The following is a 23,380-nucleotide window of genomic DNA, read 5'->3' as shown; positions in this document are numbered from 1 at the left end:
CACATGAACAGTGGAGGAACTCAGCATGAAGCAGAGTTTTGCATTTGATTTGTGTTATAATTGTTACTGTATGACTTTGGCTTTCGTCAGTGTAATGACCAGGTGACACTAGATGGCAGAGCATCTTTATTCTTTGAGTTTAGGTTTTTTTGTTTTTTTTTCAGCAAATTTATTTCCATGTCTTACTTTTCTCAATGTAACCAATAATAAATGATGAATTTTAGAAATTTTCTCATCTTCCCATTGCTCCTTATCAGTATTTAATACTTAAATAGTTGAAAGTTGTGTGATCAAGAGGGAAGAAGTACCAGAACAATCTGTGAAATGATGATAGCAATTATTAAAATAATTGAATAACAGGGCAATTAATGTACTTGTTAAGAAGTGTACAAGTTTTCTAGAATTTTTCTTCTAAATTGCAGGATATATTAATCTTCCCTTCTAACCACTTATACAAAGATGAAATAGGAAGGAAATCTGAAATATGAACTTTTCTTCCTAAAGCTTCTCAATATATCATAAGTATTCTGCAGACTAAAAATAAGCTTCTAGTTATTTTTTGACAATTCTGGTTATAATATTTATAAACATCAATTCATTTTACTGTTTTCTTGAAATATATTGCTTTTCTTAATCACCTTGAGAACTGAATTGATATTTCAAATTTGTAACTAAATCAATTTTTCCTTTTATAAAAGATAAATTAACTATGGATTTTGTTGTTGTTGAAATTTATTTCAAAAAACAGAAACCAGTGCATTCTCCATATTTGTAATTTCATTAGGGATGTTTTCTCATTTTGAAGCATTCTGTTTTAAGTGATATGTACTTTGACTATGGAGCACACAGAAATGATTTCATTGGAAAACAATCTAATAGTCTAACAGCAAGGTATTCTTTGATAGTCTTCATTTATTCCATCCAGTATATCAGCAAGGTCTGTCATTTTAACTCAGAATAGACCATGAATCAGTTGGCTGCTCTCCATCTTCACTAACATCATCTGAACCCCAGTCACCATCTTGTCCTGCCTGGGCTGTAATACCCTCTACCCCAGGCCATATGTTTACTGGTTAATATCTTCCCTGGCTTCCCTCCAAACCGTTCTCCCAAACAGACATAGTGATTGTTGAAAATGCAGATCAGATCATGCATGTCCATTGTTCAAGTACATTTAGTGGCTTCCCATTACAGGATATAACCCTTTTCCTTATCTGACCTAAAACACCTTCTGGTGCTTTCCCCTCTTCATCTTACATCCTTCCTTCCTATCCTACCTGCCTGGCCACACTGGTTTCCTGTCTGTTCCTGCAACAGGACCCCTCCGGACCTTTGCAGTTGCTGTTCACTTTGCAAGGAGCACACTTTCCTCAGCATGACAGCTTCTCACCTCTAGGGGATCAATTCAGGGCCTCCTGGTCGGAGACACCTCTGTGGCAGCCTCCTAAAGTGTGGGCCCCCCGCTGGTTCTTCCCTCTCATAGTGTGCTGCTTGTTTCCATTGTGGCTCTCATTGTATGAACTGGATCCTTGTGTGATTTGTTTCTCCCTCCTTCTGGAGTGAAAGCTTATTGAGGCATCAGCATTCTCTGGTTTATTCAGCATCATCAAATCTCTGGTGCCTAATACAGTGTCCACACATAACTAGTCATGTGCAAATATTTGTTGAATAAATGGGCATTGCTCTAATCACATTACTGCTAGTGTAAAAGCACAGATTACTTTATATATACATAATAAGATTTTTATTGAAGTATAGTTTCTATATGGTATTATATAAGTTTTACAGGTGTATGATATAGCAATTCACAATTTTTATATAGGTTAAAGTCTATTTATAATTATTAGTTACTATTTTTTGACCTGCTTATAAAAATATATAAGTGCTGACACAAAACACATTTTGTTTGGGAAGTGAGTGAAGTCGCTCAGTCGTGTCCGACTCTTTGCGACCCCATGGACTGTAGCCTACCAGGCTTCTCCGTCCATGGGATTTTCCAGGCAAGAGTACTGGAGTGGGTTGCCAGTTCCTTCTCTAGGGGATCTTCCCAACCCAGGGATTGAACCCGGGTTCCTGCATTGTAGGCAGACGCTTTACCCTCTGAGCCACCAGGGAAGGAAGAGCCTACTTAAAAACACAGAAGAAAAAGTTGAATTAACAAGAAACAGAGAGTTTTGGTGGTTTTTTTTTTTTTCCTCTTTCCATCAAGATTCTGCAGCAGTGGTACTCCTGTTGAGCACCAGCTTTATGGAAAAATTGAATTATTTGGAAGGATTCAGAGATTAAAGTGTGGTTGTCACCTTTGGCTCTGAACAGCAAGCATCTGGACTGCATCACTCCATCAGGGCTTGTCAGGATGGCCACAGAGCAGACTGATTAAAAACAAAGAAAAAAGTCAAGGAATAAAATGCATGCAAGTCCTTCAGAGAGTTACAGAGGCTTCAAATTGTCAGTTCAGATTTTCAGGATTTGAAGTTCTTCTAGCCTCTGGTTATGAAGACTGATCTGTATTTTTCTTTTTCTCCCCAATTTAGTGTTCATGAAAGGAAAGATTGATAGCTCTTGTTAAACCTAAGTGTAGAGCTGAATAATAGCTTCCTGATTTTGTTTTCTGTTTTCTCCCCTCAACCATATTATTTCCCCTTGGTATCTTACCTTGATTTGTTGACAGTGTTTGAGTTTTAAAAAGAAAGTGGTTGATACGGTTTACTAGAAACTATGTATTATCTGTTTATATTTAATTTTATGGGTTAGTATTGAGGAATTTTGAAGATCCTTTGTTCCATAAATGCCTAGCTTGCATAGTTTAAAAATGTTTCTTCAAGGCTGAAATATTTTAAATGAAAGGAGTCCTAGTGCATATTTTTATTTTCTGTGGATGCTGAATGCCATCAGTTTGGGAAATTCTTCATCAGGAAACAACTTTATGGTTTTAAAAAAAATAATAGTTTAACCTGAACTATCTCTCATTTATTGTGCATATATGTATTTGAAGGCACGACCTCTAATGTACCCTGGTACATTTAAACAATGGACATATATGCTTCAAGCATATATCAGGCACAGACAGGGAGGTTGTGAAGTAGATAGAAGGGTACCTTCCCTAGTTGACTGCTTGGGTTTTACTCCCAGCTCTGATGCTGAGTATTTATGTGATGTTGGTAAAGTCCATCCATCTTGTACCCATGAACAGGGTAAAAGGAAAGGAGTACATAATCATAGAACTGACCTGATAGGGTTGTTCTGAGGATACAATGAGTTAATGCATATAAGATGTATAGAAGAACATATGGCACAAATGCATGATGATGAGAGGATGAGGACAAGGAGGAAGGTAGCAGAGACACACAGGTATCCATGTACACAACTGCTTCTGGTTTCCGGTTAGCCTTTGAGTTTAGGACTGATGCTAAAGCTGAAACTCTAATACTTTGGCCACCTCATGCGAAGAGTTGACTCATTGGCAAAGACTCTGATGCTGGGAGGGATTGGGGGCAGGAGGAGAAGGGGACGACAGAGGATGAGATGGCTGGATGGCATCACTGACTCAATGGACGTGAGTCTGGGTGAACTCTGGGAGTTGGTGATGGACAGGGAGGCCTGGCGTGCTACAATTCATGGGGTCGCAAAGAGTTGGACACGACTGAACTGAACTGAACTGAAAGGTCCGTCTAGTCAAGGCTAGTAACTCTAGTTATATGGTTAACTCTAGAGTTAACCATAACTCTAGTAATATTCATAGGACTATTTCAGTAGGTCACCTCTGGAGTTCTTTATCTGTGCATGCGTAAATTGCACTAATGTTTTTCTGCCCTGATCTAAATGTCCAGTTTGAATAGAAGGAAAGAACAACCCTTCCAGCTAATCCAACCACCATAATAAACACAACCTCTTGTCTTATAAACACCTTGTGTCCTAAGAGTTGTCCATTCTGTGACCCCAATCTTGCTTTTGGTAGACATCTTCTGGTAACTGATTAAGCAGTAAAACTTGTTCTGTAGCAGAGAGGATGTCCTGTCTGAATTAGCCCAAGCAGACCAATGCCATCCAATGTAGTTTTGTTAAAGCTTTCTGATTGCTTCCCAGATGAATAGAAATGTCAACTTTTCCTATCACAGCTTTGTTGTTATAAATCCTCAGAGGTAATATCTATGCCTGTTTTGTCTGACCTCTGGCCTATTTTCACTTAAAAAAAATGAGGTTCATCAAGGATTATGGTGATGATGCTACAAGGTTAAATCTCCTCAAGCCCATATTTCTAACTTAAAATGAGTTTGTACTCACCTTTTTCAAGAGGTCTGTCATTTGTTTCCCATTAGAATTAGCATAATTAGGTTCTGCATTTACATTTACTTTGTGGATCATGCATTTGACACTTGTCTAAGACCTTCCAATGTCTCCCACTTGTCTACTGAGAAAGGTGTAAACTCTGAAATACCTATCATGTAAGACTCCTGGGGCCTGGCCTCTGCCGTGAGCCTGCAGTCTTGTTCCCAAAGTCCTAATTTCATTCTCTTTCTTTGGCCAAATAGGTTTTTGACAGTTTCCCCTTCCCATGACTTTCCTCACACAGTTCTTTCTCAGAATTATGGAATGATTGGTAGCTCAGTGTGCATTTTTTGCTACTTTAGAAACACACTTTTCCATATAAATGGCTATTTCAAAAGCCGTAATTCGCGTGAAGTTTTTCCTTACCACTTCAGTCTGAGGGTAGCTTCCCTTTCAGAATGGGTCTGATCTCTGAAGGGCCCACCTCAGATGAGGATGAGAGAGACAGAATTCTTAGTTAAAGGACAGGCAGTCACCTCCTTTTTGGAAGACCAGCTGATATTTTCGGCCCTTATTTTATTGAAACTCTTTCTGTATTTAATGTTGGTAATTACTCCTTTCTGAAATGCTCCCCCCTTTTCTGTTTATACACTGTCTCTTCTCATTTGTTTCACTGCCTTTGTGAACCCTTCTATATCCATTGTTCCCTAAGTTCCCTAAGATGTTATCCTCGGTTGCTGTGCATTTTCAACTGTGGCCTGTACTCTAAAGATTTTCTGGTTATTGAGGCTGTTCCTTGCCCTGAAGATTCAAATCCACAGGGTAATCTTCCTAATAGGTATTCCTACTTGAATTTCTAGGAGATATCTTTCATTTAGTGCATATCCAAGGAAATTTGGATTACATGCACTAAAACTGTTTCTACTTCATTTTCTTTTAGGTAAAAATAGGCATTTCTGCCTACCTTGTAATCAAAGCTAAAAATGATTAATAACCATTAATAAGCTCTCTCTTACTCCCTATGTCCCATCAATAAATGTTTTATCCCTTTAGAATACACAAGTGCATGTATGCATTTTTCTCTCCCCTCCTCCCTGTCTCTATGGTCCCCATCCTTTCCTATCATCCCTTCTCCCCCTTACCCACCCATTATCCTTACTATCACTGTAGTACTGCCTGCCTTGGATGGTCTTCATCTTTCACTTTTGAGAGTGTCTCAACTGGTCTTCTGCCTTCAGCCTCACCTTCTCACATCTATGTTTCACAGAAAGTAAGTGTGTAGAATTTAAACCTGCAATTTCCTTCCAATGAAACCATTTCAGTGGCTTACCATCAACTCTAAAAGCAAAGTTTAGCAAACTTTTCTTAAAAGGGCCAGATAGTAAATGTTTCAAGCTCTGCAGGTCAGATGGTCTCTGCACTTGTTGCAAGAAAGCAGCCTCAGGCTATCCACAAATGAATGGGTGTGGCCCTTTCACAGTAAAACTTTTTGTTTACAAAACATTTGATCTGGATTTGTTGATCTGGATTTTGCCTGCAGGCCATAGTGTGCTGAACTCTTAAAAGATAAATTTCAAATCCTCTAAACAGGGCAGTAGGGCTTCCCTGGTGGCTCAGTTGGTAAAGAATCTGCCTGCAATGCTGGAGTCCTGGGTTCAGTCCCTGTGGAGGGAAGATCCCCTGGAGAAGGAAATGGCTTACTCACTTCAGTGTTCTTGCCTGGGGAATCCCTTGAACAGAGGTGCCTGGCAGGCTGTAGTCCATGGGGTCGCAGAGTCCAACACAGTTGAGCTATTACACTGCTACTAAACAGGACATTAAGGACATTTGTTTTTTGCATACCTACCTAACATCAGCCACAAATACTTTTTCCCCTACATTTTCCCTTCCTAATACTCTGTATAGACATCAGTCTTTACCATTTCAGCATTGTTTTGCAGTGGTCTCTTTATCGATTTGCCTGTTTCTCTGGTCATCAGTGTCATAGTTATTTTTGTCTTGTTCATCCCTTTCTACTAGGTTGTAAATTTTTTGAGAGCATTAAGTGTGATAGTTTTATATCCCATGCAGCAGTATCATGCTCTTTATACAAAATAGGAAACTAATACATCCATTTACTTGAATCCAGTTATTTAAGACCATATATTTAAAATTTTGATTTATGGTATAGCTCAATTTATTATTTGTTTTGTTTTAAATTCCTAGAGACAAATAAAAAGTGGTGTGTTCTAGAAGGAGGCTTCTTGAGTTACTATGAAAATGATAAGTCTACCACGCCTAATGGCACCATTAATATCAATGAAGTCATCTGCCTGGCTGTGCACAAAGAAGACTTCTGTTTAAATACTGGGTAGGTCTATCATTAAATGAGTAGGAGCTGAAAGTATTTTCTGATATGTATCATACCAGCTAATGAGTGTTTTTATCATCATTTCACTTCTTCAGTTGCTTCTTACAGAAGAGTTTGGTAGTTTCCTGAAGCCTACTCATTTTTCAGTTTCTAAAAGTTCCTTAGGGAATTCACTAAAAAGTGGGAAAATTAAAATATTTCATTAGGTAATATGAAAGGCTGACATCTTCACATCAAATTTTAAGTAAGTTTACATCATTCCATTCTTGCACATGTAGTCCCATAATTTTTATGATTGGCTCACCGTTTAATATAGTGATTTAATGACAAAATGTGGGCTTTCACTAAATGTATCATGGTTAAAATAGATGACAAAAAAGTGCAGTGGTAATGTTCACAATAAAATAAATTATGCATATTTAATAGCATATTGAAATACTAAATTTCTTAAATCTATTTTGACATTTTTATGGTCTCAAAAAAGTTTTCAAGAGTAGACATTATTTTACATTATTTAACATAGTTGATTCACAAATAGTTTAGTAGGATTCTGTGAGGACTTTTGGAAATTGACCCTTTAAGATCTTTGGTATGAAAGTTTCTTATCACATTTTGTAATGTAATTTTTGAAAAATATAAATATTAAAATGTGCAAAAATCAGTTATAAAACTGATAAAGGAACATAGTATTTTAGGGAAGAGATTTGTAAAGCTATGTTATTTATATAAAATTATATGAAATACTGAAACATTTTACTATTATCACATAATGACCAGTACATGACTATTGTTTTCTAGTAAATCTAACTTTTTGAGTAAAAAACTGGTTATTTCTTGATTTATTATTTTAATCTTAATAGTGCTTTTATTATAAATGATTAAACAGTTTAATGTGGCTTACCATAAAAAAAAAAAAAGACCCTGATGCTGGGAAAGACTGAAGGTGGCAGGAGAAGGGGACAACAGAGGATGAGATCGTTAGATGGCATTACCAACTCAATGAACATGAGTTTGAGTAAACTCTAGGAGTTGGTGATGGACATGGAGGCCTGGTGTGCTGTAATCCATCGGGTTGCAAAAAATATAATTACTGAGAGTGTAACTAGAGGAGCAAATAATTAAAAAGAAAAACAGTGAGTTGAGAGACTCTTAAGGTTGAACTGGTAGTATTCAGTGTGTGACTGAATGAAATGCTGATGTCAAAGGGAAGGATAAATTAAGATTCCAAGGTTTTGTTCTTGTTGATGAGGCAGATGGTGATGCCTATAAACTGGAATGTTAAGGAGATAGCAATAGGTGTGGGGTGAGAAAGAGAAAGAAGGACGATCAGTTTAATATAGGGTATTTTGAGTTTTTGTTTTTAGGTAATGTCAGCAATCCAAGTCTATGCCCTGACCAGTAATGCTGAAGAAGCTGAAGTTGAATGGTTCTATGAAGACCTAAAAGATCTTTTAGAACTAACACCCAAAAAAGATGTTGTTTTCATTGTAGGAGACTGGAATGCAAAAGTAGGAAGTCAAGAAAACACCTGGAGTAACGGGCATATTTGGACTTGGAGTACAGAATGAAGCAGCGCAAAGGCTAATACAGTTTTGCCAAGAGAACACACTGATCATAGTCAAACACCCTCTTCCAACAACACAAGAGAAGACTCTACACAAGAACATCACCAGATGGTCAACACTGAAATCAGATTGATTATATTCTTTGTAGCCAAAGATGGAGAAGCTCTATACAGTCAGCAAAAACAAGACCGGGAGCTGACTCTGGCTCAGATCATGAACTCATATTGCCAAATTCAGACTTAAATTGAAGAAAGTGGGGAAAACCACTAGACCATTCAGGTATGACCTAAATCAAATCCCTTATGATTATACAGTGGAAGTGACAAATAGATTTAAGACACTAGATCTGATCAAGTGCTTGATGAACTATGGATGGAGGTTCGTGACATTGTACAGGATACAGGGATCAAGACCATCCCTAAGAAAAAGAAATGCAAAAAAGCAAAATGGCTGTCTGGGGAGACCTTGCAAATAGCTGTGAAAAAAGAGAAGCAAAAAGCAAAGGAGAAAAGGAAAGAGATACCTATTTGAGTGCAGAGTTCCAAAGAATAGCAAGGAGAGATAAGAAAGCCTTCCTCAGCAATCAATGCAAAGAAATAGAGGAAAACAACAGAATGGGAAAGACTATTGATCTCTTCAAGAAAATTAGAGATACCAAGGGAACATTTCGTTCAAAGATGGTGATGTCCTTCAATAAAGGACAGAAATGGTGTGGACCTAACAGAAGCAGAAGATATTAAGAAGAGGTGGCAAGAATACACAGAAGAACTGTACAAATAAGAGCTTCATGACCCAGATAATCACGATGGTGTGCTCACTCACCTAGAGCCAGACATCCTGGAATGTGAAGTCAAGTGGGCCTTAGGAGACATCACTATGAACAAAGCTAGTGGAGGTGATGGAATACCAGTTGAGCTATTTCAAATCCTGAAAGATGAATCTGTGAAAGTGCTGCACTCAATATGCCAGCAAATTTGGAAAACTCAGCAGTGGCCACAGAACTGGAAAAGGTCAGTTTTCATTCCAATCCCAAAGAAAGGCAATGCCAAAGAATGCTCAAACTACCGCACAATTGCACTCATCTCACACTCTAGTAAAGTAATGCTCAAAATTCTCCAAGCCAGGCTTCAGCAATACGTGAACCGTGTACTTCCATATGTTCAAGCTGGTTTTAGAAATGCAGAGGAACCAGAGATCAAATTGCCAACATCCGCTGGATCATTGAAAAAGCAAGAAGGATCCAGAAAAACATCTATTTCTGCTTTATTGTCTATGCCAAAGCCTTTGACTGTGTGGATCTCTGAAAGAGATGGGAATACCAGACTACATGACCTACCTCTAGAGAAACCTGTATGCAGGTCAGGAAGCAACAGTTAGAACTGAACATGGAACAACAGACTGGTTCCAAATAGGAAAAGGAGTACATCAAGGCTGTATATTGTCACCCTGCTTATTTAACTTATATGCAGAGTACATCATGAGAAACGCTGGACTGGAGGAAGCGCAAGCTGGAATCAAGATTGCTGGGAGAAATATATAGATAACCTCAGATATGCAGATGACACCACCCTTATGGCAGAAAGTGAAGAAGAACTAAAGAGCCTCTTTAAAGAGGAGAGTGAAAAAGTTGGCTTAAAGCTCAACATTCAGAAAACTAAGATCATGGCACTGGTCCTATCACTTCATGGCAAACGGATGGGGAAACAGTGGCTGACTTTATTTTTGGGGGCTCTAAAATCACTGCAGATGGTGACTGCAGCCATGAAATTAAAAGACGCTTACTCCTTGGATGGAAAGTTATGACTAACCTAGACAGCATATTAAAAAGCAGAGACATTACTTTGTCAACAAAGGTCCATCTAGTCAAGGCTATGGTTTTTCCAGTGGTCATGTATGGATGTGAGAGTTGGACTGTGAAGAAAGCTGAGCACCAAAGAATTGATGCTTTTGAACTGTGGTGTTGGAGAAGACTCTTGAGAGTCCCTTGGACTGCAAAGAGATCCAGCCAGTTCATCCTAAAGGAAACCAGTCCTGGGTGTTCATTGGAAGGATTGATGTTGAACCTGAAACTCCAATACATTGGCTACCTGATGCGAAGAGTTGACTTATTTGAAAGGACCCTGATGCTGGGAAAGACTGAGGGCAGGAGGAGAAGGGGACGACAGAGGTTGAGATGGTTGGATGGCATCACTAACTGAATGGACATGAGTTTGGGTAAACTCCAGGAGTTGGTGATGGACAGGGAGGCATGGCGTGCTGCGGTTCATGGGATCACCAAGAGTCGGACATGACTGAGTGACTGAACTGATCTGAACATATATACTTAGCGTGTTCCAAGAAATACTTGGAGCTACGGATGAGCAATGAAGGAAAAATTCAAGATGTGGGATATTACCCTCTTTTTATGTATACTAAGGAGATGACATTTTGACATCGGTTGAGATGATGGAGGGAAAATTTGTGAAGATGAGAAGAGAACTATTTAGAGAACTGTTTGGCCAATGTTTGCTTTGAACAGGGGGTTGGAATAAAGAAGGAGTGATCTCAGAGGGAAGAGGAGACAGAAAGAGAGCCCCCTGCCAAATCAGGGTATCAGCAAAGTCATGCCATACATAGAGTGGTTAGTCAGAAGAATATTCTTTGTGTCTGATCCAGTGTGTTCCATTTAATTCATTTGAATAAAGTACAAACCAGCAACAGAAAAATATGATAGGTAGGTGGTAGATAGATCTCACACTATTATTCAGGTTTCAAAAGGAATTTAATTAAAGACTTGATCTTTGTGTAATTTTTTTCTCATAAAAGCCACACATAACCAGCAGTACCTTTTTATTCTTATGTCCTGTAGGCCCATCTTTACTTTTGAGATTTATTTACCCTCAGAACGTGCATTTTTATTTGGAGCTGAAACATCTCAAGTGCAAAGAAAATGGACAGAAGCAATAGCCAAGGTATTTATTTTTTTTGTTCATTTTTATTGGAGTATAGTTGCTTTGGGCTTTGCATGTAGTGCTAGTGGTAAAGAACCCACCTGCCAATGCAGAAGACATGAGAGACATGGGTTTGATCCCTAGCTTGGGAAGATCTCCTGGAGGAGGGCATAGAACCTACGCCAGTATTCTTGCCTGGAGAATCGCATGGACAGAGGAGCCTGGCGGGCTACAGTCCATGGGGTCACAAATTGTCAGACACGAATAAAGTGACTTAGCACATATGCACACAGATAGTTGCTTTATAATGTCGTGTTAGTTTCTACTATACAGCAAATTGAATCAGCCATACATTTACATATATCCACTCCCTTTTGGACTTCCCATTCAGGTCATAGCAGTGATTAAGTAGAGCTCCCTGCACCACACAATATGTTCTCCTTACTTATTTTATATATAGTATAGTAGTATATATTTGTCAATCTCCATCTTCTAATTCCTCCCACCACCCCTTTCCCCCTTGGTATCCATTTATTTGTTCTCTCCATCTCACCAAGGTATTTAAATATTGTTTTATTGCCTAAATCCAGAGAATATTCTTTACCTTTGGAGGTTCATGAAAATTTTTTACAAGATTCCAGAAAGCATGTTCGTACTTAATTAGGTTTTCATAGGTTGTAGTCAAATGAGTTTAAGAGTTACGTTTCTGGAGCCTTAAGCAGAGAAGAAATTAATGTAGGATTTTGGAGAAGTTATTTGTAAAATTAAGGCCATACCTTGATGGTGGAGATCTTTTCAATATTGTAAAGTCATTTCTGTGTATGTCTTTTTATAGGTAGATTTCTTATTCATAGTGTACACAAACGGGAAAAGAACAGATTCAATAAAAGATACAAATGAAGACAGACATTGAAGGTTGACATTTTAAAAGATTCCATAAGTTGACAAAGAGAATGTCTTCCTGTTTCAATTCCGTATATATCAAGAAAAGGGGGTTAACATTTGAAATTGCATTATATTTACAGCTTTTCAGTTTTAAGACTGATGGCAAGTTTAAATAATTGTTTTGAAATCTGGATTACTCCTAAATCTTTAATACAGAAAAACAGGTTTTTCTTTCCCTTTTCCCTCATATCTTTAGTTATGTAAGGGATTTCCTGTTTTCACTGTCTTTATTACTTTTTTGTATTTGTTTTAACAGCATTTTGTTCCCTTTGTTGCTGAAAACTTAACAGAAGCTGACTATGATTTGATTGGTCAACTTTACTACAAAGACTGCCACGCCCTGGATCAGTGGAGAAAAGGCTGGTTTGCAATGGACAAATCTAATTTGCGTTTTTGCCTTCCAATGCAAGAAGGTCAGGAGGACAGAATGCACTTAAGACGACTACAAGAACTAAGTAAGTTTTTTTTTTTTTTTTTCCCCCTCCCCTTATATCTGCACAGAGTTCTTTGCTGCACATGGAAATAGTAGATTTCACATACAATTATGATGACTCACTTCTAAACAGTGAGTAAGTAGTTGATAAAGGTATTTTGTATAATGCTTTTAAATAATATGTTCATACTTCTTTCCCTCCAGCAATTAGCACAGTCGTTCAAAATGGGGAAAAATTGGATGTTTTGCTCTTGGTAGAAAAAGGGAGGTAAGTGCATTTTTGCTTTTTGTTCTTTATCTCAACGAATCTATGGAGTTGGGTATTCTGGTTATCCTCTTGGAGGAGAACTCATTATTTTATAAACTGTTGGAAATTGTCTGAATCTTGTGTGTGTATGTATATATTCTCTTTAGTACAAAGAGTAGACCAGTGAAGCTTGCTTATTTTTATATTATGAGAAACTCAGTGGGATCAGTTATTGTAGTTTTCTACAGACCTAGATTCCTTTGCTTCCTTTGGAAGCACTTTGACATTTGTAAATATATTATCAGTGTAGATATATGATAGGTATAAATAATACCCTGAATCATGTATAGTTAAAACCTGATTTCTTGAATTTGTTCAGTTTTTCAATAAATATTAAGCATCTACTCTATGGTACTGTTATAGGTACTGGGAATATTAGTGGTGAATAGAACAGATATGGTCTTTGCCTTCATGAAGCATCTACATTTGTCAGGGAAACAATATACAATATAAGCAGGCAAAAATTTGCATAGTATTATGTCCCTTAATTTTAAGTGCTTGAAGAAAAATAAGGTAAAGAGAGTATACCTGGTAGAGTGGTATTCTGTTTTCAGTAGGGTGCTAAGAGAAGATATCTCTGATCAGAGATCTGTATAGAGTGGAGGAAAAACAAACAAAAAATATGCAGCAGTCTGAACAGAATGTACAAGGCACAAGGGCAAGGATATTTTGAAGACCCCAAGAGTGAGTTGTATTTGGCATGTTCAAGGTCTGCAAGAAAGCTCCTGTGGCTAGGGAAATTTCAGTGAGTGAGAGAGGGAAGAAATGATTAGAGATATCCCTGGGCCAGACTATAGAGCCTTACAGGCCATGGTATGTAAAGACTTGAATTTTATTCTAAGCATGGTGAGAACCCCTTGATTTGAGAGCCAGGAAATTCAGTCATCTGACTTATATTTTTAAATGACTATTCTGACTCTAGATGGATAGCTTTCGGAGGGCACAAGTGAAAGTTTGAGCATCAGGTAAGATGCTGCTGCAGCGGCCAGGCAAAAGGTGACTTCCTAATGACATAGTGTTGAGTGGTAAGATATACTGTGTGGGTAGAGGTCAGTGAATCTGTTGATGAATTAACTGACTGTGACAGTCAGAGATTATCCCAGAGTTTTTGGCCTGAGCCTTTAAGTGAATTATGGTGCTCTATTCTGAAATAAAATATACATGGAGAGTAGAGGTAGGGTATTAGTACAATTAGGGCAGTAGATCAAGAATTTGGTTTTGGAAATGATTACTTGGAGATTTCTGTTTGAAAGCAAAGTGGATACACAAGCCTGGAATTAAGTGGAAAGGTTACAGCCAAAGATAAATATTTGAGAGTCATCAGCATACATTTTGACTGACTTATTTAGCCAAGGAACAAATCAGATTCACCTAGAGGAGGACTGTAGGTAGAAAAGAGACAAGGAGGTAGTCCCAGGGCCTTCAGTTTTAGAGGAGGAATGATCTAGCTGAAGGGCCTGAGAAGGAGCAGCAAGAGTCAGATCACAACAACTATGATGGCATAGTCTCCTGAACAAATTGTTTTCTCTTTATATCTTATCATTTGCTTTCAAATCCCATAATTAGAATGTTTAGCTCTTCAAGAGTGCGAGATAGTATTTGTAAATCTATATATATATATATATATAATGATAAATATAAAAGCAAAGCTCAGTTAGCCTTCCCTCCAGTGAGCTTCCATGCTAGTGACAAGGATAATGACTGAGCCATTATCTGAACCTGTCTTTTCTTGAACTTCACAGGAAGATGCCAGCTGCTTTAGATAGTAAACGTATTGCTGATTAGATACGTATGTCAGAATGTGCTTTTAACTTAGAGACATAATCAGGATTTTATGTTTTTACTTTATTTCTGGACTTAAAATGATTAATAGTATTTTAGGTTCTAATTTTGCTACCAGATGATAGTTTTACTGTTCTCTCAGAATACGTTCCATACATGTTCAGAAATAATAGTGAGAGAGTAGATAGTGTTGTGGCATTAAAAGTCTAGCACACATACACTTTTTCAGTTCAGTCGCTCAATCATGTCCAACTCTTTGCGACCCCATGAATCGCAGCACGCCAGGTCTCCCTGTCCATCACCAACTCCCGGAGTTTACTCAAATTCATGTCCATTGAGTCGGTGATGCCATCTAAACATCTCATCCTCTGCCATCCCCTTCTCCTCCTGCCTTCAATCTTCCCCAGCATCAGTGTCTTTTCCAGTGAGTCAGTTCTTCACATCAGGTGGCCAAAATATTAGAGTTTCAGCTTCAGTATCAGTCCTTCCAATGAATATTCAGGACTGATTTCCTTTAGGATGGACTAATTGGATCTCCTTGCAGTCCAAGGGACTCTCAAGAGTCTTCTCCAACATGACAGTTCAACAGCATCAATTCTTTGGCACTCAGCTTTCTTTATAGTCCAACTCTCCATCCATACATGACTCCTGGAAAAACCCTTGGAGCCCCCCAGAAATAGTCTGTCACTGTTTCCCCATCTATTTGCCATGAAGTGATGGGACTAGATGCCATGATCTTAGTTTTCTGAATGTTGAGTTTTAAGCCAACTTTTTCACTCTCCTCTTTCACTCTCATCAAGAGGCTCTTTAGTCTTCTTCACTTTCTGCCATGTGTGTGATATTATCTGCATATCTGAGGTTATTGATATTTCTCCCGGCAATCTTGATTCCAGCCTGTGCTTCATCTATTAATATTTATGGAATGCCTGCTGCCTGTTACCTACATGGCAAGAAAAAATGGTCAAAAATACAGATTTGTTGCTTGAGCTCACAGAGCTTATGTTCTTAAATTAGAAAACAGTAACTTGCTAGTGAAATTTATTCTGTGTATTATATATATATATATGTAATTTTTAAAAATCATGTTACTATACCCAAGATATTTTTCTACCAGTTTTAGTCTTTAAAGGATTTGACCGGTGGTACATAGATTTTAATTGTGCCAAATGTGGATTAGTGTTATTCAGTCTGAATTTTTATTTAGTGCTAACCACATGCAGTGTACTCCCTCATGAATGCAAGATAAGGAAGCCAGAAGACTAAATGTTTCGTTACCTTATGACATCTTGAACTTTACCCTGGGCAACAGGAACCAGAAGGTTTATGGAATAGTTTAAAACTAGCAGGATTCCAAAATAATGGTCAGAACTGCTCATTTAGTTTTTGAGAATAAAGTTTTTATCTATGTGCATGTATGCTCAGTTGTATCCAACTTTGCATCCCCACAAACCATAGTTTGCCAGGACTTCTTCTCTGTCCCTGGGGTTGCCCAGGAAGAATACTGGAGTGGGTTGCTGTTTCCTTCTCCAGGGTATCTTCCTAAGCCAGGGATCAAACCTGTGTCTCCTGCATTGACAGGCGATTCTTTACTGCTGAGCCACCAGAGAAGACTCTTTTTATCTACATGTATTATCAACTAGTTATGTTGAAAGCATTTTTATGAAAGGCAATAATAGAGAATGTGTTAAGATGAGAGTAGGAGAAATACAGGATAAATATAAAACCAAGTTATTTTTCTTGAACCTCTTTGCATAGCTGCCATACAAAAGGAACCATTGGAAAACAACTGTGTTTATCATATGCTTATATTTTGGTTTTACTTGCTTTCCCTGTTTTCTCCAAATCAATAATATTCAGATAAAAGCAATAATAAAATGATGACAATGTATAAAAATTACAGGCACTATTTTGTACCAGGCACTATTTTAAGCACTTTTGTACAGCCTTCCAGTGTCTATATGATGCTGAGGGGGATAATCCAATTTGAAATCAAGATAAGGACAGTTTTTAACTTAACAATGTAACCATTTCTTTTTAAAATAAGTTGTAGTATTAATTTACCAAGATCACTCTCAAAAATTAAGTCAACTGATATATTAGGAGCCTGGATAAATAATATGTCACTAGAATTTAAATTTCAGCATCTTATTAGAAAGTAAAAAGTTTATTAGAAAACTTGAGGAGAAGGCAATGGCATCCCACTCCAGTACTCTTGCCTGGAAAATCCCATGGACGGAGGAGCCTGGAAGGCTGCAGTCCATGGGGTCGCTGAGGGTTGGACACGACTGAGCGACTTCACTTTCACTTTTCACTTTCATGCATTGGAGAAGGAAATGGCAACCCACTCCAGTGTTCTTGCCTGGAGAATCCCAGGGACAGGGGAGCCTGGTGGGCTGCTGTCTATGAGGTCACACAGAGTCGGACATGACTGAAGTGACTTAGCAGTAGCAGCAGCAGCAGCCCTTTAGTGGTGCTGTGCCACTCTGCGTCTTAAATAATTTAATAAAATTAAAAAAAAAAGAAAACTTGAAAAGTTATTTTACTAGAAAAAATATATCCATCCAGTGGCCACCTAATTAAAGATGAAGCAGAAAGAAGAGAGGTCAGAAGTGGGAATAAAGAATCAACCTGGAAGATGGTGAGTGCACTGGGTTATAAGCCTTTATGGAACAAAAACCCATGCAGGTATCCAGGGCACCATGTATGGTGAAGAACAGGGTCTCATATTTATATACCTATGTGTTTATTCACAGATGTACACACATGTGTGTACATATATGTGGGTATGTATACACATATGTAAATAAATAGAGACAAATGGAAAAAGAGCAGGTTTGGAAGAGAGCTTGGGAAATGATGAGTTTGATTTTTGACATGTTGAACATGAGGTGCTTATAAACACTTAAGGAGAAATTGCTTAGAGGGAGTTATGTTTATGGATCTGATGCTCATGATTGGTTAATGGGGATGTCAATATTGGAGTTACCCACATACAGAATGAAGAAGGTGAAATCGCTTAGGGAGGGTCTATAGAGTGAGAAGGGAAGAAGTAATGTGTTGGGACTTTGATGAATACACAGAATGTTGGAGGTGGGGGCAGTTTTCCGGGGATTAGCTACCCCAGGGTATAAAAGTAGTTTATTCAGAGAGTGAAGCAGGAAACCAAGAGGATGTGTCACTAAGCCCAGAAAGAGTGGGGCAAGAAGGAAGGAATAGTCAGAAATACCAGGTGCTGTCTGATGACAATAGATACTCCATTGGATCAGTGATGGGGAGTCCAGTCTGGTGACTCTTGAGAAGAACAGAAGTGATAAAGCAGAAACTGAGTTAAAGTTGGGACCTGGATAAGATTAGATAAACCAGCTGGTTTTGGATATTGGGATCTTTCTAGATCTGGTGGTAGGCTATTGAGGGAGAGTCCAATCTGTTGGTTTTCGATCAGTCTGCTGGTTTTCAATTGCTTTATGAAATAGGAAATAAGGATGACTTCAGAGCTCTTGGCCTGGATGACTTTGAGTGATTTTATCACATACCAAATGAGGAAATAGATTCTTTTCTCCCAGTGCTCAAACCAGGCCAGTTAATTTTAGATGGGATTGTTTAAGAGCTGTTTTAATACCATTTAAAAAAAGAGAATTTCATTGCATAGTCCTGTTTTTCATCTCTCTCTCTTTTTTTTTTTAAATTTTATTTTATTTTTAAACTTTACATAATTGTATTAGTTTTGCCAAATATCAAAATGAATCCGCCACAGGTATACATGTGTTCCCCATCCTGAACCCTCCTCCCTCCTCCCTCCCCATACCATCATCTCTCTTTCAATTTGTTAGTCCCTTGGGAAATAACGACTATGAAGTACAGTAGGTTGTGTTAGACTTGTTAGAAAGACAAAACTGTAGCTTTAAGAAATAAAACAACTTCTAGTTTTTCACATTGGTGGCATATAAAGATAGTAAGAATAATTGAAAGAGAAACCAACTAGCTATAAGTTTTAACCTTTATTTTTACAGCTTGAACAAGAACAGCAAATCATAAATAAGCTTAATGAATTAATTTCACATATTTGCTCTTTCCTTGTCTACCTTTGGTTAAACTGTTAAAATATATTAATACTTCTTAAAGGCAAGAGAATGAACCCCATGACCTAGAAAAGTTCATGAATTGATAACCAGCCACTGAATATAGTCACTATTTAGATGTATATTTTAATCTTCATGGTAATTTCCCCTATATACCTAGCATGAGTGTCTTTAGACAGAAAAATATTGCAATAATATTTTCCACACATAGAGCATTTTTGCTGTGAAAAGCTCTAAGCAGAAGGTACTCCAGATGGTGTAGCTTTAATGTGTATTCTTTGTATACTTTAAAAATTATTATTTTGGAAAATAAAGCTTTCTTGATTACACTTAAGGCTTTCTACCGTGATGTTTGATGCTGTTATTGGAACTTAGATTTTGTGCTTTTCTTTCAGGTCTTAGGGTTTCTGTGTGTGGAAAAAGGAAAAGAAATCATGTTTCTGAATATCCATTGTTAGTCAGTGAATGTCCTGTACCCCAGTGAGGTCAGAAGGCACTTGTTTGGACAGTAGGTTATATATCCACTGTGACTGAAGTGTTCAATGGACTACAGCATCCTTTTCATAAAATTTGAAAACTATTTCTGCACTTGGCCCACATTCTCTGTGTATCTCTTTCTGATAAATAAGTTACTGTGTTCTCTATCTCACATTCTGTAGCTTCATGCTCGTTTGTCAAAGATACCTATTGTTAAGCTTTTACTGAAAGGCTGTTAGTTGTAATAAGCACAGTATGAATAACTCAGCTGTGTTATCAGAAACAGAGCCTAGTATGTTTTTTTTTTTTAATTTTGTTGTTTGATTTTTATTTTAATTTTTTATAAGGTTGATTTATTGGCCTATAGTAAAGTATGATGCACTTGATGGCTCCCAAGCCTAACTGAATTCTGTTTTAACTGCAAATTTCAGACATTAAGGAGCTGACACTGGGGAATAAACATTTTATCAATATGTTTCACAATTATGGGATAGACTACTTTTCTTAATTTGGGAGATGAACATTCTTAAGTTGAAGATCCTTATTTCATATCAATTTATTACATGTGATTTTTTTTTCCCCATACTTGAATTGTGTTTTATAGCAGCTAATATGTTAGCAGTACTGTCTAGGGTGAATTATCTTAAAGTGGTTTCTAAATTGTGCATGTAATTGCAAATTAAACAGTAGCCGATTGCCCACAATATCAGCTTGACTGCTTTTGTAACTTTCTGATCATTTAATTTGTAGAGATGGTTTAATCTGAATGTTGCCAAGGCAAACAAGATAGGCTCTTCTCTCACCACCGCCACTGGTTTTGCAAAAAAAGGAACTATTCAAACTTACAGTATAAAATGATTTTTTTGTTGTTGTTGTTAAAGAGAATTATGATAAAGGAAATGTGTGACTATTTAACAAAAGATGGATTTTGAAGTATTTATTATTTCCTTCAAAAAATGTATTTCATTCCCCAGTTCAGGACACTTCCTGTATACTAGATATAAACCTGTGAACATATAAATGCAATATGGGGTGAAAAAATACAGAATGAAAAGATCTCTTCTAGATAAAGGGATCAAGATAATCATTTTTATTTTTTAAGTATATTTAACTGGCTCTGGAATCCTAAGTAGGATTAGAGTTGGAAAAAAATTAGGGGTTGAGACACAAAGATATTCCAAGAGGTGGAAACAGTAGTTTCAGAGAAATAGGATGGGTTGGGGTAAAACTTCACTTCAGTTTGGCCTTAACCTTCAGTTCTTGAGGAGGAAGCATGGGACAGTGGGCCTGGAGAGATAGATTAATATCATATTAGTATTATCAGTTAAATGTAAGTAATAACTTGTCTTGTTTTGGAAAGGATTGCAGGTTCTTTATGAAGGTACAGAAGCCTTTTTTTTTGGCAGACTTGAAACAGGGCTATTTCTCACATTCCTATCGGTAATTGCCTAATGGTGTGTAGAGATGAAATTGAAAACCTGGAGGCTTGCCTTCTCAGGGAATAGTGTGCCTTGACACTTCTTACTGAACTGTTGGTTTCAGAAGAAACAAATTATTTAAGCTAATATTTCTTTCTCCATTATTCTTGTGATACAGTCTCTGAATCTACAGATTTAATAATTGTTTGCCTGTTTCTGGCTGAAATTTCATCTCTATGCAGCAGTTTCTTATCTGCTGAGGAAAGAAATACTGTTTTTCTATAAACGAAAATGAGGGTGATTTATGGATGTGATGACTTAATAAAATGTGCTGGACTCCCATTTCTGCCCATGAAGAAATATCTGGCATGGAATATGCCCTCCCACTTTAAACTACTAGAAACCTGTACCAAACGAACTATTTTCAGACTTTGGAACAATAGGCTTCCCAGGATTGTGACCATGGAGAGAAGGGAAACAAGTGACTTAAGGCCTAAGATCACCTGGGCTTCCTGTCAGTACTTGGCACAGGGAATGGGGGGATCCAAGCAGCATATGGTGGTTTTGCTATATTGGAGGTAGAGCTTGAAGTCTGGAGAATCCACAGTAGCTAAACTTTGCAAGATAGAGTTCAGAGCAGAGGGAAAAATGTACAGAGCACGAGCTTCAGAAATGTTCATAAGAGTTCCCTTCCATCTTCACTCAGTATGAACCTGCATATGTGCAGGTCAAAACTCCAGGCAAAAATACTCTCAGGGTGTGCAATGAGTTGAACAGTTCGCAGAGTTTAGACACTATTTGAGTGTGTTCAAATTTTATCTAGCCAGGTTAGACAGACTTCATTAAACACACAGAGCATTTGTAAGGACAGCAGAAGGTAATCCCAGAATATTAAGGCTGAACCAGCCCTCAGGTAAAGGCTGCTCCATTTATGCCTTGCTAAGCTCCAAGGCAAACCATTCAATATCACAGTAATCCAAGTCTATGCCCCAACCGGTAAAGCTAAAGAAGCTGAAGTTGAACGGTTCTATGAAGACCTACAAGACCTTTTAGAACTAACACCCCAAAAAGATGTCCTTTTCATTATAGGGGACTGGAATGCAAAAGTAGGAAGTCAAGAAACACCTGGAGTAACAGGCAAATTTGGCCTTGGAATATGGAATGAAGCAGGGCAAAGACTAATAGGGTTTTGCCAAGAAAATGCACTGGTCATAACAAACACCCTCTTCCAACAACACAAGAGAAGACTCTATACATGGACATCACCAGATGGTCAACACCAAAATCAGATTGATTATATTCTTTGTAGCCAAAGATGGAGAAGCTCTATACAGTCAACAAAAACAAGACCAGGAGCTGACTATGGCTCAGACCATGAACTCCTTATTGCCAAATTCAGACTTAAATTGAAGAAAGTAGGGAAAACCACTAGACCATTCAGGTATGACCTAAATCAAATCCCTTATGATTATACAGTGGAAGTGAGAAATAGATTTAAGGGCTTAGATCTGATAGATAGAGTGCCTGATGAACTATGGAATGAGGTTCGTGACATTGTACATGAGACAGGGATCAAGACCATTCCCATAGAAAAGAAATGCAAAAAAGCAAAATGGCTGTCTGGGGAGGCCTTACAAATAGCTGTGAAAAGAAGAGAAGTGAAAAGCAAAGGAGAAAAGGAAAGATATAAACATCTGAATGCAGAGTTCCAAAGAATAGCAAGAAGAGATAAGAAAGCCTTCTTCAGCGATCAATGCAAAGAAATAGAGGAAAACAACAGAATGGGGAAGACTAGGGATCTCTTCAAGAAAATCAGAGATACCAAAGGAACATTCCATGCAAAGATGAGCTCGATAAAGGACAGAAATGGTATGGACCTAACAGAAGCAGAAGATATTAAGAAGAGATGGCAAGAATACACAGAAGAACTGTACAAAAAAGATCTTCACAACCCAGATAATCATGATGGTGTGATCACTTGACCTAGAGCCAGACATCCTGGAATGTGGAGTCAAGTGGGCCTTAGAAAGCATCACTACAAACAAAGCTAGTGGAGGTGATGGAATTCCAGTTGAGCTATTCTAAATCCTGAAAGATGATGCTGTGAAAGTGCTGCACTCAATATGCCAGCAAATTTGGAAAACTCAGCAGTGGCCACAGGACTGGAAAAGCTCAGTTTTCATTCCAATCCCAAAGAAAGGCAATGCCAAAGAATGCTCAAACTACTGCACAATTGCACTCATCTCACACGCTAGTAAAGTAATGCTCAAAATTCTCCAAGCCAGGCTTCAGCAATATGTGAACCGTGTACTTCCTGATGTTCAGGCTGGTTTTAGAAAAGGCAGAGGAACCAGAGATCAAATTGCCAACATCCACTGGATCATGGAAAAAGCAAGAGAGTTCCAGAAAAGCATCTATTTCTGCTTTATTGACTATGCCAAAGCTTTTGACTGTGTGGATCACAATAAACTGTGGAAAATTCTGAAAGAGATGGGAATACCAGACCACCTGATCTGCCTTTTGAGAAATTTGTATGCAGGTCAGGAAGCAACAGTTAGAACTGGACATGGAGCAACAGACTGGTTCCAAATAGGAAAAGGAGTTCGTCAAGGCTGTATATTGTCACCCTGTTTATTTAATTATATGCAGAGTACATCATGAGAAACGCTGGACTGGAAGAAACACAAGCTGGAATCAAGATTGCCGGGAGAAATATCAATAACCTCAGATATGCAGATGACACCACCCTTATGGCAGAAAGTGAAGAGGAACTAAAAAGCCTCTTGATGAAAGTGAAAGTGGAGAGTGAAAAAGTTGGCTTAAAT

The 23,380-nt window shown here is 37.9% G+C and overlaps 1 protein-coding gene across 6 annotated transcripts in view; it reads left to right on the top strand.

The window, feature by feature from the left end:
- The window catches only part of ARAP2 (ArfGAP with RhoGAP domain, ankyrin repeat and PH domain 2), a 197,782-nt gene that overhangs the window by 91,842 nt on the left and 82,560 nt on the right, over window positions 1–23,380 (top strand). For all 6 annotated transcript variants that reach the window (XR_011567142.1, XM_070791264.1, XM_070791262.1 and 3 more), the window contains 4 exons: window positions 6,475–6,619; window positions 11,033–11,135; window positions 12,316–12,514; window positions 12,697–12,760. Coding sequence is in view for 5 of the 6 variants with exons in the window: in XM_070791264.1 (XP_070647365.1) it covers window positions 6,475–6,619; window positions 11,033–11,135; window positions 12,316–12,514; window positions 12,697–12,760 (511 nt within the window). In the remaining variant the exon portion in view is untranslated. The remainder of the gene's footprint in view (window positions 1–6,474; window positions 6,620–11,032; window positions 11,136–12,315; window positions 12,515–12,696; window positions 12,761–23,380) is intronic.

This window comes from Bos indicus, chromosome 6, assembly GCF_029378745.1.
Source record: "Bos indicus isolate NIAB-ARS_2022 breed Sahiwal x Tharparkar chromosome 6, NIAB-ARS_B.indTharparkar_mat_pri_1.0, whole genome shotgun sequence".
In the NCBI taxonomy this organism is placed as follows: domain Eukaryota; kingdom Metazoa; phylum Chordata; class Mammalia; order Artiodactyla; family Bovidae; genus Bos; species Bos indicus.
This window is presented reverse-complemented; position numbering and strand designations above follow the sequence as displayed.